This window comes from Parambassis ranga, chromosome 17 (assembly GCF_900634625.1).
Source record: "Parambassis ranga chromosome 17, fParRan2.1, whole genome shotgun sequence".
Taxonomy (NCBI): Eukaryota; Metazoa; Chordata; class Actinopteri; family Ambassidae; genus Parambassis; species Parambassis ranga.
The window spans coordinates 21,991,428-22,013,927 of record NC_041037.1 but is presented as its reverse complement, the minus strand read 5'-3'; the positions used below and the strand labels follow the sequence as shown (position 1 = coordinate 22,013,927).

The following is a 22,500-nucleotide window of genomic DNA, read 5'->3' as shown; positions in this document are numbered from 1 at the left end:
TCTTCTTCTTCTGGATTTTCGGCAGACGGTCTCTGCTGACCGCAGCAGACACGTTTTCAGATACACACGCGGGGTCCCGCCCTTCACCGTCTCTGATTGGTTTAGACCACGATCTGAGCCCGATGTGTGTCTGTTGTTGGACCACAGGGAGACTGTTTCTCAGTCGCACCGGTGTGACCTCTGATATTTTTTGGTTGCACCACTAAGAAATTAGGTCGCACTCTAGAGCCCTGCCTTTAAGTGAAGGGCAGAGGCCGTAGATTAACAGGAGCAGGCAGATTAGGACACAAGCTGATGTCCAATCAGTGAAGGTATTATAGAGGAGACAACGCGGCAGCACTACAAATGTAATCAATCACCTTCATCTGCTGGATGTTCTCCGCAATTAGGTGGAACAGCAGGTGCATCCATGCATCCAAACAAGGTATCTGTACCACTAACCCTTAACAAGGAGGCACAGAATCATGATGCCTTCACATCATTTCAGGTGCTACTATTGCAGCATTTTAAAAGACTTGACAACAGACTGCAGGTAACTGCTGATGTTCAGAGACCCGACACACACACAGCTCAGAATGGATCTGAATGGCCAGCGAGCAGCAGATGGAGCAGCTTCAGGAGAAACAAAGAGCGCCAACACACATGGGCCCGGTTACAGGTCCATCACAGAGCAGCCGGATCTGCCTGTGGCCCCCAGAACCAAAGAGCAGAGCGGCTCCTGGGCGTCTCAGCCCGTCACTGATGAGGATAAATTATTAACAAGCAGAGACGCTGTAAACAGAACGCTCATGCAGCTACATGTCAGAGTGTCCTTGAGCCCACTCACTGTGGATGAGCAGCACAAATGTAAATGTGATGTAGGAGGCAGCAGGGAGGTTTCCAGTGATGACAGTCTGCTCCAACAGAGCCGCCTCCTCCTCCGCCTCCTCCGCAACAGCTCTCAGAGAAATGAGGAGGAGGAGGAGGAGGCAGAGTGCCGACTCCTGCCTGCCAAAAGCTGCTATAAATAGGAGCATCACCACGGAGCAGGATGTTCAGCAGGAGGAGGAGGAGGAAGAGGGCTTCTGGATGAATCAGGGGTGTGATGAAGAGAATGTGAGGAAGACGATGGGAACAGAGTGATAACTCACTGGGAGGATAAATGTTTGACGGCAGCGGCTCAGACTGGTCCGTCTTTACATTACATTTACATCTTAGAATGTAAAGGTCTAACACTGTGCTAACACTGGATATGTCCAGCAAGCAGCTGGTGACTGGGGGGGGGGGGGGGGGGGGGTGAATCCTGGATCTACACTGAATTAATTGCAAAGAGTCCACCGTAAAGATCTGCATCCAGCTCACGGTGTGGAGGGGGGGGGGCATCGAACATGGGTTAAATCCAAAATAATGAGTGGCTGGTGACTCCTGTCAAAATGAGGACCAGGTGAACATTACAAACAAAATGACAACATCTCCCTTAAATACTTCACGGCTCCACGACTGGTAACTTCCGGCACATTCCATCGAGCGTGTGATGCGACAGCGGTCGATGGCAGCTGATCAATGGGACTTAATTAAGACTAGTTGCGATCAAACTGTCACAGAGCTGAAGCTACAGCAGGAGAAGCAGAGAGGATGATCACGCTCTGTGTGTGAGCTTCAAGAGCTCCAGCTGCCCAATCCCTCAGATTAACCACAGACTGATCCATAGATCCACAGCCCCAGGGTCCACAGGTCAGCGCATCGCCCCCACCCGCCACAGGCAGCGTATGTCTGTCCAATCAGAGGCAGGGGGTCAGCTGGCAGTTTCATTTCACTTGTACTCGAGTACATCAGAGGCTTCAACAGAGACCATTAACAGAGGAAGAGACTTCACCCTCACACTGCTCAACACTGACAGGAAGTCTTCCAATTGAAAGCTCCGCCCATCAGCTACCCTCTTTAAATCAGACAGACAGTTAGGGGTAGGTGTCCTTGTGCTCGGACGTCCCCTCTGAGACGCTCACACCCAGTCAGCAAACACAGCTGATGTTCTCCACACAGCAGGTGAGCCTGATGATCAGTAACCTGGCTGACGGATGATGAGGCGCCCCCCTGAGGTCAGACCTGCTGCAGTGCTTCCTCCATGTTACACCGTCAGACCCTCTGCGCTGACAGCAGCTGGGCTTTGTTGGTGTTTTCCTGCAGAGCACATGTTGACCACACATGCACGTGCCCACCAGCCTGCCACTAACGCTCCCCGACAGCCAATCACGCCTCACCGCTGCTGCAAACACAGCCTCTGATAGGTCGGTGCACCGAGGCAGAGACGACAGGCGGCTGGGGCAGCCAATGGTGTCGCGTCAGGTCAAACGGTAAACACAGCCGCTCTGTGACATCGAGGGAAGCAGGGTTTTCCCCTCAGCTGTGGTCTGACAGGCGCAGAGACGACTGCAGCGGAGCCCAGTTTAAATTTTCATCAATGTTAAGAGTTTCAAAGGAATGATGTGTTTTCCTGTGACACACACACACACACACACACACACACACACACACACACACACACACACACACACACACACACACACACACACACACACACACACACACACACACACACACACACACACACACACAAGAAAAAAGTCATGTTTTAAGTCTTTTTCAGCAGCAGGAGTTCAACTTTAGCTGAAGACGTTTGAATCCTCATGTGTGTTCACGTCATGGACGATCGTCTGCATCAGCACACCCAGCTGAGAGAAGGTGCATTATGGGAAGGGTAGGACAGCACGTGTTTTGGGCTTAATGATCTGAACCCAACCCATCAGATCAGACCCCAGATGTTTTGTTCCACAGAACTATCATGTCATCCAGTCCTGATGCTACGCTAGGCTAATTTAACCTGCTGTAAAGAACAGGCCCTTAAAATGTACCACACAACCTGTTAGAGCCAGTTCCTCACAGGACGCTGGCTGGGCTGAAGTGAACACAAACAGGTGCAGCGATGAGCTGCCGTTGCTTGTGTTCACTGTCACTGGTCCCTGATGGGCTGTACAGACACACCATCATGTTTCAGGACTGCACACAACAAGGTCTCTATAGGCTCTGCAGAGGTTGAATTCCCATCATCCTTCACTTTACATGATGAAAGCCAGAAGAGGCTCCGCTAATAGATGACTGACTGCCCCAAAAAAACTCCAGAGACATGTCCTGTGATTGAAGGCATGATGGAAGATGCTTTTAGACCTGCAGCTTATCGGTATCTAACTACTCTTTAAAAGCAGAAAAGATCTTCAAAGATAAGACAACGTTCAAAACACCCAGAGCAGCGCACCGACTGAAATGCATTGTGGGAAGTCTGTCCGCTGAGGGCCTTTTATTTGTCTTACCTAAAAGTTCCTGAGTGTTACCATGACAACATCAGAAATCTGATGACACCAAACAATTAATCAGGAGAAGGCCTAACAAATGACTCAGGATGTGATCAGACCAGTTCTGCTTCCTAACAAACCAACCCTGGTGCCCTCGCCGTGACCCCGACCACGTGAAATACCACGGACCTCCCACCTGCCTGCTCCCTGCGCGCTGGTGGAGTTGGGGTTGCTTCCACCCACCTTGCAGCCGAACATGAGGGAGATGGTGCTGTTGGTGCAGGCCACCTTGCAGTGGCACAGCATGGGCGAGAAACACTCCACCTTCTTCGTGCTGGGGGACATCTTGTCGGCGCCGGGGCAGTTGGCAGACAGCCGCCTCCTCCGGGAGCGCTGCCGGCTCCTCCCGCGCCGGCCGCCTCCAGTCGCGGGTCCCCCTGCACCTCCTCCTCCTTCGCCTCCACCTCCTGCCTCTCCACCTCCTCCACTGCTGCTGCTGCTCCCTGCTCTCACCATCCGCCCTCATTCCTCGCGTCGCTCCATCGCGGCCGGGAGGAAACGTCTCCCAGAGCTCTTCCTTCATTCAGGGAGAACCTCCCCCTCCTCCCGTCTGCTGACCCCTCCTCCTCCTCCTCTTCCTCCTCCTCCTCCGGCTGGTAGAATGTATTCTCTCCCTCTTGACCTCCTGTTACGCTCTGGTCTTGACTCCGCTCTCCTCCTAATCTCTGGATTGTTGTCGTCCTCTCCCTGTTGCCTTCTCCCTCTCTCTGACAGAGTGGTGATGCTGATGCTGAGAGCCGGGGCGAGCAAGTGATGCTGTGTGTTCAGTGTGTGTGTGAAAAGCTTCTCTCTGTGGGGGTGTGATTTCAGGGAGGAGGGGGGAGCAGTTGGGGGCGAGAGAGGTTGGTCACATGACTCATCGGAAACAAGGAGGGCTGAATGAGAGAGTGAGGTGGGGAGAGAGAGAGAGAGAGAGAGAGAGTGGGGGTGTATCCTCAGGGAAGGTAGAGTGATGTAGGACAGAGTCAGTGATGTGGAGGAGAAGAGGAGGAAGAGGAAGAGAAAAACAGGAAGAGGAGGAGACAGAAAGAGGAAGTGATGGATGACAGAAAGAGGAAGAAGAAAGAAGGCAGGAGGAAGAGGAGGAGGAAGGATCAGAAGAAAAGAGAACGGCAAAGGGGAGAAAAAAGAGAGAGAGGAGAGAAACAAGTCGGAGGCAGAGGAGGAGGAAGACCAGGCACCAGGGGCTAGCACACTTAGCTTAGCTTAATGTTGATGATCACATGATACAAACAAACTGACCCAGACCAGCCGCACCAACACTGCCTCAGGTTACAGCCCACAGTGTGTGTGTGTGTGTGTGTGTGAGACAGTGTGTGTGTGTGTGTGTGTGTGTGACAGTGTGTGTGTGTGTGTTTGAGACAGTGTGTGTGTGTGTGTGTGTGTGCGTGTGTGTGTGTGTGAGACAGTGTGTGTGTGTGTGTGTGTGACAGTGTGTGTGTGTGTGTGACAGTGTGTGTGTGTGAGACAGTGTGTGTGTGTGTGTGTGTGTGTGTGTGTGACAGAGCGCCGTCTGTCTGAAGTGTTCTTATTGTTACCTCTATCTTATCTGTTCTCAGACTTTTATCAACAGGACTCCTCTGTAATCAAAGCCTAACTCGCTCCTGCTGAATTTGACCATCAGGAAAGGAAACACTGCCCATCTAATCAGTGTGTGTGTGTGTGTGTGTGTGTGTGTGTGTGTGTGTGTGTGTGTGTGTGTGTGTGTGTGTGTGTGTGTGTGCGTGTGTGCGTGTGTGTGTGTGGTGTGCGTGTTTCTGTGCTGGGTGGGGGCACAGGAAGCAGAGATCCCTCCTGAGACCGACAGCAGAAACTACAGAGTGAATCTGTGAGTCAGTCTTATCGGTTCGTCTCTAGCGCTGTTATAAGTGGACTGTTTCTCTGCACACACACACACACACACACACACACATCCACCCACCGTCTGTCTCTCTCCTACTCAGTGTGTGTTAGTCATTCAGGGCGAAAGGGAGATGAGAGAACATGTGAGAAGAAACAGCAGCTCTCAGAACATTCAGATCAGATTATGGACGAAAAGGCTTCGATGTTCATTTAACTCATTCACAGCAGATTCATCCGTCTCCAAGCTGTGATACAAGGCCATTCAAGTTCTTAATCAGTTCATTTAGCTGTGGAAACCCACATGCATCACAACAAAATCCAACTCCGGACAGCCTGGAAGAACACAACACTAACCACAGGGCAGACTTATTCCCAGCAGGGCCTGTGTCACCGCCATCTTTCTACGCTTGGCTACTGGTGTAATCCAGCCGCCCGCATCACGGCGGCAAACCAGCCGGAAAGGGGTGAATCCTGACAAACATGTTTGAGCTCAGTGCTCCAGGAGCTCTGTGTGGTTCCAAACCGCAACTCCCAGAATGCACTGGGGCTGGCTGCTCAGAGACATTAAAGTGATGTTAACCCCAACAACAAACTCTACATGACAATAGAGTAACTTTAGAGAAGAAAAATGACTAAATCTGTGTTTGTGATCATTGTAGAAATATGTTTGTGTTTCAGCAGCATCTAGTTCATGAGTGAGTCCATCACATGGTGCTCACACATGAGACGTTTAACTGGAGATCAGCAAAGAGCGCTCCACCCACAGAAACATTCTGGTGGTGGCTGGAGGAGCCATCCTGCATGCACACAGGGACAGTTCTCACAGAGTCCTGAGACTGGTCTGCCCCCCCCCTAACAGGACAAACCGTCACTGCTCAGACGCAGCTTCCATTAAAGTCAATTACATTTTGGATAGTTTGCACCAATTAGCTTCCATCTGTGGGTGATGCTGTCTGAGCGCCTCATTATCAAAGCCTGAGTCAGGCTGCGCACACACACACACAGACACAGACACACACACACAGTGCAGCAGTGCAGTCTGAGTGTGTGCAGTGACAGTGATAGCAGCTGACAGGTTCAGATGTGACGGCCTCCTTCTAAATTTACCCTGCTGCTTTTTACACATCGCTCACTACACACACTCTGAAAACCAGCCCTCACACTTCATCTGTGTGTGTGTGTGTGTGTTGTCAGCCCTAACATGACCCCGTGCCTCTGGTCCACCTGATGTAGGTCAAGGTTTTCTTTGGTCGTGTTTCCCCGCGCTGCAGATCATTTGTGTTGGATCATTATGACACCTCACAGTAAGACACTGATCGTTGTTTTACTGGTCAGAGAATGTGCCGCACTTAAAGCTCTGTAGTCTTCATGCATGGATTAAAAACACTGACGGAACGTTCACAGCCCTGCTCCTCCATTTATCAAGCATCAGTATCTCACACCATGCAGTCAGCTGTGGAGGTGGCTCCCCCTGCTGGAGCACTCTGATCCCGTCTCTACACTAACACACTGAAAAATAACACAAACAACACAAGCAGGAGTGATCCGTTGTGACAGGAGACCGATGGAGACACTTTGACCCAAAATGCTTCAGCTACACAAACTTTTCTCAGACAACAGAAACTACAAAGGGTTCACTGAGGAAACAGAAAGTGCTGATAAATCAATACAACATGGTTAAAACTTAACCTGAAACGTTCTTTTACCCATAAGCCGAAACACCGAGGGGTAAAAAGCATGATCTCGACAGTGTGCAGCCACAAAGCCACATGTTATAAACAGGAAAAACTAGTTTTTATTGCCTCATGAGTGAAAACCAAAGCTCTAAATAATAAACAACAGACAGGAAAGGCAGGCTGCAGATAGATGCAGCACCACAAAGCGGCAGCAGGGGGCAGCAGATCACCACACAGACTCAATGTTTTTACACACTGCAGCTGTGATAACAAATCAATAAATATGTCAACACAAAACTTTTTCTAACATTTAAAAGTGTAGGACGATGATCCAGGAGTACGTGGATTCAATTCACAAAAAGGCAGCACAGCCTCACATCCACCCACATCTTCAAGAAGACTTTGAGGTGGATATTTTTAATGCTCTGATGATCAGATGTAAAGATTATTTTTATGTCTCTCTGTGTGTTCTCACTCTGATCTGATCTGATCTTCCTGGTTCATATTTCACTGCTTCACCTGAAGCGACACACCCACGCCGACAGCCCCACGAGTTGTGTGTTATCCTGTGTGTGTGTGTGTGTATTTTCACAGTATGGCAGCAACTTTTCGTGTCTGTGTCCCAGATGGCGAGGCGTCGCCCTGAGGTGAGGGAGGGGGAGGGGACATCAGAGCCATCTGAGGTCATATCTGCAGCGTCTCAGTGCCACTCCCTACCCACAATCCTCTGCACTCCCAGGATCCTCTGCAGGGACAACAATAACTCCTCTATGCCTCTACTTGCATGATCATTAATCATTGTAGCTTTTCCTGTTTGTCAGTGATTGTGTGATCTACAGGACAGACAGCAGGCAGCCTTCCAGGTGTTCAGACCTGGGATCAGGTTTCAGAGGGAAAGCGGCACATGGAAAAGCTCTCAGCGGAGCGTCGGCAGAGGAAGCCGCGGCTTTGTGACCTGCTCTCTGTGGGAAAGCACTGAAGTCAATCAGAACATCGAGCACTTCCTGTCCCGACACAAACACAAAGGGACACGCGTACGTCAGAGGCCGCCTGAAAACAGCGCTGGAGAGGAAAAGTCCGCAGCGGGCCAAGAAATGAACCGGCTGACTGCTCTGAGGGGAGTCCACCAGCACCACACCGTCCTGAGTCTGCAGTAAAAGCCATGATCCTGCAGGTATGAGCATGCTGGACCCTGAAGGGAACAGGGAACTTGGTGAGCCTGTCAACACGAGGCTATAACTGACCACTGCTTTCAGTATTCTTTAATGTGCACATGATCAGTCCGTCAATGAGGGCCAGTGTGGTGCTTTGTTTTCTTTCATAAAAGTGCTGCCACACTAGGTGTTTGCATCGTTTCTATGGCAACGACACTCTAAAAAACACAGACATGTCCAGGCAACATCTTGAGGTGCTTCCACAGGCTCACCGTCTCTGGCTGTGTGAAGATGGAAGCTGCCGCTCTGCTGGCTGCTGACCACCAACAGGACGGGTGTGATAAAAGTTGGCTAATAAAGGGGGCAGTCCAGATGTTTGGGGTGGCTACTGGGGAGCTGCCATGTCGTCCATCTTTACACACAGTCTGTGGTCACAGCCGCTTCTCTCTGACATCACATCCTGCAGCTCAGCTGAGAACAAGCGTCTTGTTCACCAGAGTGGCGAGCCCCTCACATGATTGGTTACTTGAGGAGGATGATGGTGACGACGCCCGACAGGATTTTAGACTTAAAGCAATCGCAGAGCAAAGATGGAGCGCTCTGAAGTGCTCCTCAACGAGCTTACACACTCTCTGAGGAAAGGTTGCACGATGGACACTGGAAGAAGGAGAGGAGCAGCTGCAGCGCTCCACCTGCCTCCATCTAACATTGCTCTCTGAATCATTTGTTCTCAGTTTCATTAATCATGTTAACAGGATTCACATGTTTCTCTTTCTGAGGCTGGCTTGCGTTTCATCTCCGCCCGCCCCTTTATCTCTGCCTCTGAAACGCAAACACAAAGGCAGAATCCATTATTCAGCACGGCAGAGCGCCGCTGCAGATATGACAGCTCAGCTTAATATGCAGGGAAACCACAGAGATCCTCCATCAGCATGAATACACAAGCAGAGAGGGGAGAGAGCCGGGGGAGAGGACCAGATCAGAGAGGGAGCGGCAGCCTGACCCGTCCAACTACAAACTACACAACGTTTAACTACAAACTACACAACGTTTAACTACAAACTACACAACGTTTAACTACAAACTACACAACGTCCAACTACAAACTACACAACGTTTATAAACTACACAACGTTTAACTACAAACTACACAACGTTTAACTACAAACTACACAACGCTTAACTACAAACTACAAACTACACAACGTTTAACTACAAACTACACAACGCTTAACTACAAACTACAAACTACACAACGTTTAACTACAAACTACACAACGCTTAACTACAAACTACACAACGTCCAACTACAAACTACACAACGTCCAACTACAAACTACACAACGTTTAACTACAAACTACACAACGTCCAACTACAAACTACACAACGTTTAACTACAAACTACACGTTTAACTACAAACTACACAACGTTTAACTATAAACTACACGTTTAACTACAAACTACACAACGCTTAACTACAAACTACACAACGTTTAACTACAAACTACACAACGCTTAACTACAAACTACAAACTACACAACGCTTAACTACAAACTACAAACTACACAACGTTTAACTACAGTTTACAGCCTGACGCACTGAAGGCTCACACAAGAAGAGAGACGCCTTCAGTGCACCAGGGCTGCAGCGGCTATTGGTCGACTTGTAGTCGACGGCAAAATTCAGCGACAACTAATTTAGCAGTCGACAGGTCATCAGTGACGTCATCGCATGGCATGCAAGTGTAACACATTTGCAGCGGGGAGGCGTTCTGTGGCTCGTGGTATTGGCGCTTTGGGAGCGAGAGGTCCTGGGTTGATGAGCCCTCCGTTAGGTCGGTGTGGAGGAAAGGTTGGTCCAGACTCCAGAAGAACGTGTCGAATAATGCACTGCGGCGAATCAACGACAGCGGTCCAAAGTAGGCGACTACTAGTCGACCATTAAAATAGTCAGTAGTTGCAGCCGAATAGTGCACAGGAGACATTTAAAGGAATACCGACACCTCGACAGATTTGAATCTGCTTCATCATCTGCTGTTACGGAACTCTTCGTCACTGAATGCTTCATGCTACATGTCTGGAATTAAAAGAAAAATACTCCAATAAAGTGTTTAAGCTATCAAGCGTCAGTAAACAAATTCTGCCCTCCTCAGCACAACCAGGACGCCGTGATGGACGTGGAGCAGCGGTCACATGACACAAACTGCAATGTAAACATTACACTGTTTCCTCTGAATAACAAAACCTAAAGTAATTTACTTTTTTAAAATGTCCATAATCAAAGAATCTTCTTTCCTGATTTGTTGTTTCTGTCCGAGTCCTCTCTGCTTGTAGCCATGACTGTGCCGCTGTTACTGTGCAGGAACTAATCGTCATGTTGTGTAAGCTCACAACCACTGATCATGTGACAGAAAACCAGCTGCAATCTTCTCAAACCACAGAACAACTACCAAAATGTCTTTACATGTATATTTTATACTGTTTAGATACAATGCTGACTCACAACAGCTCACACTGAGGCAGGGTTTACTGCTCCAGATGTGCTGACCTGAGGCGGTGTGACAGATGTGTGTCTGCGGTCATTACAGCAGAGAGCTGCAGTTAAACAGCATCACAAACACGCGGGCCTGAATGAAGTGCAGCTCTGATACCGAACCTGCTGACCTACCTGAAAACAAACACAGCGTGGTCCCTGCAGGTCAAAGGTCGCAGCATGCAGACAGCACACCCAACAAAAACACCGTCCTCCTCCTCTCTCTCTGTTTTCATCTCCACGCCCGGCCCACGCCTTCCCAGCATCCTCTCTGTTCCTCCTCCTCTCTAACCTCTCCTTCTGTTCTCCTCACCTCCCTGCAGTCTGCTGGCAGCCATCTGTGTGTGTGTCTGTGTGTGTTTGTTAAACACGCATGGGTGCTCCTATTGGCTTGTGTCCTCCTTCAGGGCACATCAGGCACACACACACACACAGACACACACACACAGACACAGAGGGAGCTATTGAAATTCCTCCTGTGGCCTCCGTCAGAGCAGGTTCGCTGTTACATTTCTTCCTCTGAGCTGCAGTCAGCACGGTGGGAGTCGTCAGTGACGCTGCACATAAACAGCTGATCATAGCAGGAAAAACACAACAACAGCGTGACTGCTGACAAACTTTAAAACGCAGCACTGTCCTTTTTCCTTCACTTCTATCTTCACTTCGTTTGGAGAACCCAATCCAACCTGATTTATAGAGCCCTTTAAAAAACAACAGGTCAAAGTGCTGTACACAGCCCAACAAGAGCAGATTCAATTACCAATAAATTCAAATAAAATAAATGATCCAACACAGCACCGTGGTGTCCCAGCCTCAACAACACAGCTGCTAACATAAAGCACCTCTTTTGAGGTCCTCTGTGAGGACAGGCGGCCATGTTCTGTCAATTATCTGGCCCATAAGAGAACTGAGAACTGTGAATGATTGTAGAGGTGCAGAGTCCGGGTTCAGGTTGCTGCTCCCAGTGGACGTCTGCTGCAGGTTACATGTACCGGCCATAAACAGCACACAAACGCTGCAGCACTGATGACATCACTCCCTCCTCAGGTCCGAAGAACGACAGGAACCAGAGGATAGGAAGCTGATGGGAGAGGGCCCCACACACACAGAGCAGCAGTATTATACAGTGATCCGTGACCTTTGACCTGCAGCTCATTGGTTTCCTCCTCCGATCAAATCTGGTTTTGTGGATTAACTGTCAGGTCAGATATTCTGTTCCTAAATCCTACAAAATACAGGGAACCATCGACTAGTCACAGCCTTAGAACAGCACAACCACAGAACACGGCCACTGGAATTCTAACACATCTAACCTTCAATTAGATTCCTGTCAACGATCAGTGTGCTCTCACTGGTCAGCTCCGTCCTGTCTGCAGGCAGACAGCAGGCAGAGTGTGCAGAATCACTCAGGTATTCAGACAGATCAGCTGCAGGAAGCTGCAGGTCAGACAGAGACTCTGAGTGTTGGTCATGTGACTCCATCATGGCGTCCTGCTGGCTGCTGAGGAGGACAGGGAGTTTGTTCCTTAGACACGTGTGAACACTTTATTTTTGGAGGACTTTTAACTGAAGTACAAACACAGGATAGATGTGCACTGGGCGTGGTGCATTCAAAAACCGTTTGAATTCTGACTGTTCTGCCTGTTGTCGTCATGTGGAAGACATTCATCAGAAGTTGAGAGCTAACAAGTGATGTGACGTGATGAGGTCTGTTTTCACGGCTATCGTCACCTTGTGGGTTTAAAACTGAAAGCTGTCCTCACAAAGGCAGAAACACATGCGGCCGCTGGAGGTCAAAGGGACAACCAGCCAGAAAATGACTGTAAACGAAGCTGCAGGGGCTGATGGGGCTGGTGGGGGCTGATGGGGCTGATGGGGCTGGTGGGGGCTGATGGGGCTGGTGGGGGCTGATGGGGCTGGTGCTGGAACTCTCCTCTGCTCTGATCAGCTGCTCCCCGGGGAAAACGTGACTTCATTATTTAAGTTAATTACAGGCTGCTGTAGCTAAAGGCCACAGTTAGATAGGATGAGATGGCTGCTGCCACGTATGGTTGCATAACTTTTTTCAGGGTTTCCCACAGCGCTTTGTAGTTAGGGGGCCGCCTGGACAACCGATACCGCCTGATACCTCAGCCAGCCACCAGGGGGAGGCCTTCAGACGCTGCCAACAACGCCATCTTGGTGCTAAAGAGCCAAATGTGGTAGTTGTAAGGTCAATAGATGACGCCTGATTGTCATCATTCAAACACTCATCCACTTTAGCTTCAAGCACGTTCCCGGTGCTCCGTTAGCTGCGGGCCAAGAAGCTAACTTACAAAATAACGACTGTATTGAGACATTGACACTGTATTGACTGGAGAAAGTCATTCCAGCTAGAGTAGGATTGAGCCCAGACAGCCTTTAAGCTGGATGCGTTCAGACCTATTTTCAAATCCAGCTAGCACACACTTGTGTCCGCACTCAATCCGGCTTCATCCAGCGTGTTTGCTGTCCTCCAAACCACTAGGTGGCGCCTCGTAATATACAGAGTCCGTTCACGCCGCGGTAGGACCGAGTGCGCATGCGTCATGCAGTTTTTTGTCCCGTGTCGCGCCCCGTGAACCGGAAGTAGCATGTCGCTAACCGGAAGTAGCATGTCGCTAACCGGAAGTAGCATGTCGCTAGCCGGATTCGCTCGCCACATTTGCGTTCACACCTGAGCCACATTAGAGCCAATCCGGCTAGATCCACCCACGAGAGGTGGATCTAGCCAGATTGAAATCAAGCTGGATATTTATGACAGATACTGCAGCCAGCCACCAGGGGGCGATCCAGATAACATTTGGAGAGGTATCATCTTCTGAAAATCAGAGCTTTATCCAAAACACAGGCATACCCGTCTCAGACATAATGAGAGGTCATGACATGCTCAGTACACCCACAGCGCCGCCTGCTGCACACACAGACCAGAGCGTTGATCAGAGCAGCACGGCCTCCGCTTGATTTTTTGGAGACCAGGATTACCACACTGACACACACAGGCCTGCAGGAGCCTCCTGCTCCGGGCCTGCTCCTGTCCTTCATGGGTGTGTCTGCTTTCTGTGGTCAGCGTTTCTGAACTTGTTGCCTAAATAAAGGAAAACGTCCCAGTAAGCAGCGAAATGCTTCTGTGTTCAGACAGAGACTACAGTCCAAACCCTGCTTCTATGAATCAGTGCTGGAAAGTTCAGCCTGTGGAAACCTGCCTCTCCACGCTGCACTGTCCCAAGATCCTCAGACACACACACACCTTAAATAAAACACCAAACCCCAAGTGCCACTGAGCCGTCTAAAAGATGGACCTGTCATAAACACCGGCCGTCTGAAGCCACAAAGGGCTGTGGACTCCCAGACTCCAAATCCCAGAATGCACCGGGCTGATCGGCAGAGGAGGTGTTCGCAGCTTTTGCTGGTAAATGAATGGGAAGGGCCTGGAGCAGGCTGCATGGAGGGAGGAGGCGCGCTGTTCATTTACACACACTCAGAGAGCTGAGTCTACAAGTTTACTTCAGGCAGAGAATGTATGTGACAGAGTTGTGATGTGAAGCTGGGATCACAGGGGAACCTCCAGAAGGTTCCATATGAGGGTCCTCGGAGCGGACAGGTCCTGATCCGCCATGTGTTTGGTCCTGCTGAGCCACGGAGCTGCAGCCTGCGTTAATAAGGAGCTGAAAATAGTCCCAACACTGAGGCGCTGCCCTGCAAACACACAGCTGCACCTGAGGCTCTGACACCCTGTCTGTGGGCGGCAGTGTGTGGTGGAGGATTCATGCCGGAGGGAAAAGGCACCACGAAGGCTGGTTCAAATCCTCAGAGACATCACTGTCTGAGCCGGCATGAGATCAAACTGAACCATGGTAATCAAACAGCCACTGGTGCCAAACATGGTCAAACATGTTTAGAAGAAAAGGCAGGTGATGTTTGACAATAGTCTAAATACACAACACTTAATGAATAATGATGAATGGACGTTACACTGCTGCTCGTCAACACCACAGCATCACAGCGGCGGGTCAAGGCTCTGCAGAGTTTATCAGTCTGAGCCCTCAGAGCAGGTTTAGACGACACGGCGCACAGAAATGTGATTTTAGAAAAGCCACGGCCTGAAGGGGGCTGATCCCCGAGCAGCAGGAGACACCACATCAGGGACTTTAGAGCAGGGTCTGGACCACAACAATAACTCTGAGGGGGGGGGGGGAAACCCCTGAGCCCACTTCACACAACACACTGATTCTCATGTTCCTCCATAACTGTGACCATAGCAACCGTCAGTCATCATCAGAGATAAGAGTTGACCACGTGTAAAGACACTTTATAAAACTTGATGCTCAGATTCTGCTGTCAAGAGAAACAGATGGCAGAACAGCTAGCTGTGGCTAATGCTAACGACTTGCTGTGAATGTCACTAATGTTAAGGTAGCCCAGAGTGCAGCTGTAACCATGGTAACCACACATACAGATGGTGGCAGCTGGAACTAAGACATTAAAATGAAACAAAAAAAAAAGTAAAACATCGAAACGGTCAGGTCTGAGCCTCCATGTTTGTGAGTCACATGCAGTCTGAGCAGCCATCAGGAAAACGCGCCATGACACTATGAAAGGTCGAACCTCAGCCGCCTCACATGCTTCAACACAACTTCTTCAAATCACCAAACACACACAGAAACAGCAGACACACACTCAGCTGACAGCAAGTATGTCCGCCGTCACTCAGCAGGAGAGGCGTTCAGGAGCAACACACAGATGTAACTGTACTTCAGAGACGGTCAGGACAACATTCTAAATCCTTAAAAGTCTCACCACACACACCGACAGTCAAAGACACTGAGCTGTACAGGCATTCAGCTAAAGGTCAGGGAGGATGCTGGGATTTCAACTCTCTCTAACACACACCAGCCTCTGAGCACATCACTGTGATCAGTAGTCAAAGGTATCAGTGTAAAAAGTCTTCACTCACAGCGGGCAGACCTGCAGCAGGACCTGCAGCAGCTGCAGGTCCTGCTGCAGGTCCTGCTGCAGGTCCTGCTCTCTCCAGAACACTGTGACAAACCCTTCAGAACACTCAGAAACTACAGACGGACTGTGATGAGCCGCGGCTCCACAGCGCGTCCCTCCGCCGGGCTCCACTGACCCTCTGCGCTGTTTGAGCGGCGGCACAGCGCAGCCGGAAGCGGCGGAGCGGCTCACTGAGTGCATTTATCACCGGGACAGAACCCGCCCGGAGGACCGGACAGGCGCCGAACTGCACACCGGCACCCAGCGAGGCGAAGCCGCCGCCCGCCGTGTGTGCGTGTCCTGTGGGTCGTTACCTTAGTCGTGACAATACAAATGCAGTCCATGGTTCCGCGCCGGGAGTGGAGCGCGGGAACATCAGCATCTCATCCCGAACCGAGCCTCCTGCTGCGCGAGCGCTCTCTTCATGGAAACGTCACACACACACACACACACACACACACACACACACACACCGACCGACTGCTGGCGCGCTTTAACGGCGGGGGAGTGTGTGTGTCCGCCGGAGAGCCGCCGCATCCCTCCTCCGTTCCTCCTGCAGCCCGGTATCCGGAGCTCAGCGGGAGCGGGACTCACCGAACCCCGCGCCTCCACCACGAGGCTGCGTTCAAGTACCGTGGGGAACCTCGCCTCTGTCTAACAGGTGACGGTCTAACAGAACACGGACTGATCCGGACAGAGTAAGGCCTGTAAGTGAACACAGCCGGACACCTCTTTCACTGGGACGGTCCAGCGACTGAACCCCGGGCCTGTGATTCATTTCACCGCTTACAGCCGTCTTATTCGAGGAAGGACACACGTTTCCGACAGCCGTGAATGCAACACTAGAATACCTGTCCTGTGTGATTGCGTAATAGGTCAGAACCAGTTAGCGACGAGCTGACAGATCAAATTATAACCAGAGGATAACTTTTCAACTATAAAACCTAAATGTTCCTCCGACAGTTATTTTCAGTTTCATTACGCAAAGAATCATTAAAAGGAGTCTGAGGTGAGTCACTTCAAAGTCTCGTCCAACCGTCAGACACTTGAGTTTCCTTGGCCTAATATTTTCGTGATTCATCAAATGGTTACCATGACTACAACCAAATAATCGTCATTATCATCATTATCATCATTAATCATCTGCCTACATTCAGATCACAAAGACATGTGGAACTGATCTTCGATCCATGAAGTGCTGCACTGTCCCACTCACACACTAGACCTTAAACAGCTCGTCCTCAGTACGTGCTGCTCGCCTTTAAAACACACTAACTGTTATTACATGTATGACTCAACGCCAAATGGACCAGGAGGAGGAGGAGAGCAGGCAGCGTGGGCGGTGGGAATTACACGTATGAATATTTCACAGTTCCATGAATGTGTCATGTGGACCACCCCCACCCCTCCATGTGTGTCACCATTCCTATGGCGTGCTTCATACCTCCTTATTTTACACAGGAAGTGATGTAAGCGGCCACCAAGGCTGAGGCGGTGACATCACCTGACAGACACTGCGTGCTCATGATGCGTCTGTGGCCAGAAGTGCGTGGACAGTGAGCCACCGGGTGTCTGCTGGCCTCCATGTTCCTGGTTCCACAGTGATCATCAGCTGCTCTGAAGCCGCGACACGGATCAATGAATGGAAGTTTGAAGTGTCAGTCATTGTCGCTGGTTTGTGCATATTATTATCAATCAATACTGTAAACGGCCATCAGCCTCAGGATTCACACCTTCACACCTGTGTCCTGTTACTTTTGGTAGTGAACACCTGTAATAACTGCTGTTATAGTGACCTTTGACCTTGTGGCCTGAAGACTAAAGGTTTGGTCATACCGTCTGACCTCAGAGACGTCTGGCCATCAGAGTCTGATCCCGTCCTCCTCCACATAGAGTCCATGTTAAAGTGTCCAGCTTCACAGCAGACGCCTTCGAACAGCCTGGACACTTCAGAAACTCTTCTCAACTCCATCAGGAGCCTGAAGTATGAGTGGAGTAACGGGTGGAGGCCTCCCCACAGTGGTGCTGCAGCATCATGGAGGCAGGCCTTCGGTTCTTTCTGCAGGACTTTGTGGGACCTGAGATGCTTCCTGAGAAACGCCCCAGTGGTTCTGGGGGTTCTTCGGGCTCAGCCTGGATGCAGCGAGGAGGACGTCTGAACAGCACGTCACTCAGAAGTTGCATAACTGGGTCACAGCAGCACAAAGTCAGAAAATATTCAGCACTGAGGTCACTGCAGGCGAGTGAAGAGGATGGAGGACACACTGCAGAGCAGCACCACATGGAGACACACACAGGAACCTGAAGAGTCCGAGTCCTGACCACAACTCAAATCCACATGAACCACCACCATCAAGGTCCTTCATGCCAGTACAGCTCCGGTCTCTGAGCCAGAACGCATAAACCCTGCAGGACCAGAGGTCCATGTGGGTCCGACACCGCCGCCATGGGTCCCAGGGTCAGGAGACGGGTGGAGGTCCGTTTGGTTGAAGCCACAGTTAAAGGATCAGACCGCTGTTCTTCATGGATCATTTAAAAATGAATAATCTGACCAATCAGGCTGCAGGCTGTCAGTCATGTGATTCATTCAAGGGGAGTAGGAAATCTGAATTCCCAATTTTTAACAGACTGAAGATTTATTAGTTAATTTATTAAATTGAAACATCTTCTCCATTAATAAAGAAATGTCCTTCATCATTTTACAGATTAGACAAATATTAGCTAAATCAATATGAGCATTAGTTTGATAAAGTGACACCTGCAGGGTGAATTCATTTGTGCTGTTTATTGAACTCTTGTTCATTTGAACTTGAAGAGCTGTTGAAGGAGCAGACGTCTCCTCTTTAACAGACTGCTGGTCACGCTGTGGATGCAGCCGTCGGCATGGACCTGCTGTAGCTCTGAGGACAGGAGGTGTACTGTTCAGACCAAACAACATGAGCCAGAATGAATGATGCACAATGACCCCCGAGCCCTGACCCCTGAGCCCAGCTCACACCGCCTCAACGTGTCGCTGTGGTTCTTCTGTATGAAGAGAGGAAGTCCTGCTGAAGGCTCTGGTTTCACATTCATGATCCAGGATCTGGATGAACCACAGCGACTCCTTGAGGCCGTCTGAGCGAACCTGACCCCTGACCCTGGACCCACAGGCCCCTCCCCTCTGATGGTCCGAAGCACATGAGGACTGGATGGGACATGCGCGAAGGTGGACAACACCCCCTCCCACCAACAGCAACGCCAGGTACTTACTTGTCCGTCATGGCCGTGCGAGCGTTTGGCCTGCGCCAAAGTGTGGAGGATTTCATTTAGGAGGGGAGAATCCTACAGGGACGAGTTTACAGCAGGAAGAGAGGGGAGAAAGAAGAACACTCAATGCAACAACACAGGAAGTCAAAACACAACGCCGGTCAGACAGCATCACCACAGCACAGACTGCTGCTGCTGCAGAGACAGACACACACACACAGACACACACACAGACACACACACACAGACAGACAGACACACACACAGACACACACACACACAGACGCACACACACACAGACGCACACACACGCTCAGAGACACAGGCAGTGTCTGATGAATCTTTGTGTTTGGTTCATTAAGATTCATCCTGCTGTGACCGTGAACGTCCATAAAGACATTCCGGACTGAACCCAGCAGAGGACCAGTATGACTCAGCAGAACATAAACTCACAGCAGACACACACGTGACAGATGGAGGTGATCCAATCAGCAAAGAATGAACAGTCCACTGTGTCCCCCACCGTCTCCGAGACACCAGCTGTTTACTGACGTTTAAAAATCTATTTTTCAGAAGATGGAAAACAACATTTTGTGGATTATTTTCCAATTTCTGCATAATCCCATAAAGTTATGAAAACATGGGATTACAGAGGAATGGAAGGAGTCCTGCTGAACAGACAGCAGGTCTCTGGATCAGGTCAGACTGTCCCTCAGCTGTCTTCACTGGAGTCACTCATGATCACAAAGAAGGCCGTCAAACACGACAGACTGTAGAACCATTTGGTCTGATGTTTGTCTCCTCAGTGATTTGTCCTGCAGTCTCAGGAGAACCTGAAAGCATCACGGTCCTTCAGTAATGTTTCCTTTCTCATCTCTGACATTCTGTCGTCTCATTCAAGCATGAACATCAGCCATGTATTGATATCACCTGTGTCTGTAGGTATATACAGACTCCCCCAGCTGTCTGAGCAGTCTGATAAACCACATGAATGTAGGATCCACAGTGAGGCTCAGCCAAGCCTCCGTCTGGTCACACTGTTCACGCACATAAAAATGATGCTGAGGGGGAAAAGCCAAACTAGCATGATCAGGCAGCAAACCAACAGAACGACGACTCAGCGGGTCAATGCTTCTGATCGGATGATGATCAGAAGTATGGCAGGCTCGCTGCAGCTCTGCAGCTTCATATCGTCACTGATGTCACGCCTCAGATCATGAGTCAGTGCTCTGAGTGACTCCAGCCGTCCTCAGGACGCTGAAATCTGTTAGAATGAGTGACGCTCCTGATATGAAGGCACTGATCTGAATCAGAAAAACGATCAATGATGTCAAAACGTCCACGCCATCATCTGCTCCCACTGAGACGAGGCCTGTGGCGGCTCCTCGTCAGGTACAGCAGCTGCTGTGACAGCTGGAATTCAGATCAACCAGAAAACTCTGATGTACAGGAAGCCATTCTGTTCAAAGCTGCAGCAGAGTCTGGGTAAAGAGCCAAAGGAAGAACACAGCCTGCTCTTCATGTTTAAACAGAGCACACAGACCTGAGCCTCATTTTTAGTCCACCCTCCTTCACACCAGAGACTGGATCAGTTCACATCAAATGCAGCTTCAGTCCTGCCATGTTTGATCTATTTTTAATACTTTCTATTTTTACTGCCTAACAAGAGGAACCAGCTCAAAGACAGACAGACAGACAGACAGGCGGACAGGCGGACAGACAGACAGGAGACGGAGCTGACTTCCTGTCCAGCGTCAGACCACCGCCTCCACACGTGTGACCTGTTCTTACCTCGATGCTGGTGCTAAGGCTGGGCAGAGTGTCAGAGGTCACCGTTGTGCTTTGAAGGCTGGAGAAGTCCCACAGGTTGACGGGCGCCATAGGGTCCGCCTCCTTGGAAGACTCCGCCCATCTCTGACTGTCCAATAAGGTCACTTCGTAAAATTCCTGGATATCTGAGGAGACAGGATCATCAGAGTCACACACAGTATTTAACATGTAAAATATTATTTTCATGGATGGTGCAGAGTTAAAAACCCTCCAGAAATAAAGACTTCACTCCAACAAGACTCAGTACAAACAGAAAGTCCTGCCCCCCTCAGCAGCCAGCAGGACGCCATGATGGAGTCACTGTGAGCAGCAGTCACATGACCAACACTCAGAGTCTCTGTCTGACCTGCAGCTTCCTGCAGCTGATCTCTGTCTGAACACCTGAGTGATTCTGCACACACACTGACTGCTCTCTGCCTGCAGACAGGATGGAGCTGACCAATCAGAGCACACGGACTGGTCATGTGACAGGAAGTGAACAAACACAGGCTGGCAGATTTGTATGTTACAGTTACAGAAAATGGAAATAATTCAAAGTTATCAGCAGAAACCTGCAGAGGCAGCGGCCGCTCCTTTCAGCCGGACACCTGGTGTTCTGCTGTGTGCACATCAGGTTTCATTCTGACTGGCTGATGAGCCGTGCAGTCACTCCGTTTACATGAGCCTACAGCCCCGGCGGCTACATCCAACATGCTATTTTATTTTTGGACACAATTCTGAGGAGAGCTCACAGCGCTAAAATAACCGGAGCTTTCTTTGGCTCGGCGGGACAGCTGACCGCCGCCCGGCACAGATGTTTCCCCATAAACCGGCAGATCACCACTTCAACAGCTCCTCACCGTGACTGCTGCCCTTTAAATCTGTGCAAGGCTCCGCCTTCAGACGGCACCACAACGCGGCTGTGAGCTCCGCCTCTTATTCAACACGGGTCTTAGGAGTTCCTCTGCGGCTTCACGGCCTCTCCTCTGGATATCTGGAACACTTCAGGACTATAAATACAACAAAGGCATCCTGTGACACGGCCATGATGTGTCTTATTTTTATAACCAGCTGCCACTTTATTGCGTCCATTTGGAGAATCTGCCCCAATCAAACGCCTCGCCACACATGCTGACCGACAGCTGCAGCTCAGCCGGATGTGACCCAACGACCAGTCAGGCTGCTCCGTTTCATCATCAGACGGCGATGATGGAGGGAAGACTGCCGGCTGCATCACACGGGAGCTCCACACCTTATAGGTAGTTATTAGATATTATGGGATGTGGCTGTTGGTCACATGTGAGGCCATCATGGCTTCCTGGCTGTGCTGAGGAGCGCAGAGTGTTTTGGTTTTACAGGCTCGTGTTGTAAACACTCTTAACTCAGACATGTAGAATGAGGATTTCAGGTTAAGCTGAAGTGTCTGTTACACATGATGCGTTTAAGGGACATCAGGAAGTGTATGTAGACACACACACATCAGATCAAACAGTGCTGAGTGGTCAGAACAGAACACAAAGACTTGAATGGTTCTGATATCAGGTCTGGTTATGTAAAACTCTGATGACTGAAATAGCTCCAAATATCAACACAGTCCAGAGTGTGGTCCTAAAAATAGCCCACTTCGTCAAACCGTCTTACTGTTAACACAGCAGGACATCTTCCTCAGCAGGCCGATTCTGCTGGATTCTGCTGCAGACCGACCTGCTCCGAGCAGCTTTTCAACTAGCGCCACCATCTGTTCACGATCAGCCTGTTACCGGTGAGCAGAGCCAGACGGCTTCCAGCTAAACATCCATCCACACCCGTGGTCCATCTGTAAGGTACAGACACCTG

At 50.1% G+C, this 22,500-nt stretch overlaps 1 protein-coding gene across 20 annotated transcripts in view; it reads right to left on the bottom strand.

Annotated features, from left to right (window-relative positions):
- Positions 1-22,500, bottom strand: part of LOC114449578 (discs large homolog 1-like protein) — a 61,496-nt gene that overhangs the window by 29,933 nt on the left and 9,063 nt on the right. For 16 of the 20 annotated variants that reach the window (XM_028427341.1, XM_028427343.1, XM_028427344.1 and 13 more), the window contains exon 3: positions 20,647-20,810. In XM_028427341.1, coding sequence (XP_028283142.1) covers positions 20,647-20,810 — 164 coding nt within the window. Of the gene's footprint in view, positions 1-10,731; positions 10,831-15,923; positions 16,163-18,858; positions 18,931-20,646; positions 20,811-22,500 lie in introns of those variants that run through there. The other 4 variants (XM_028427361.1, XM_028427360.1, XM_028427357.1 and 1 more) reach the window with 4 other exon arrangements.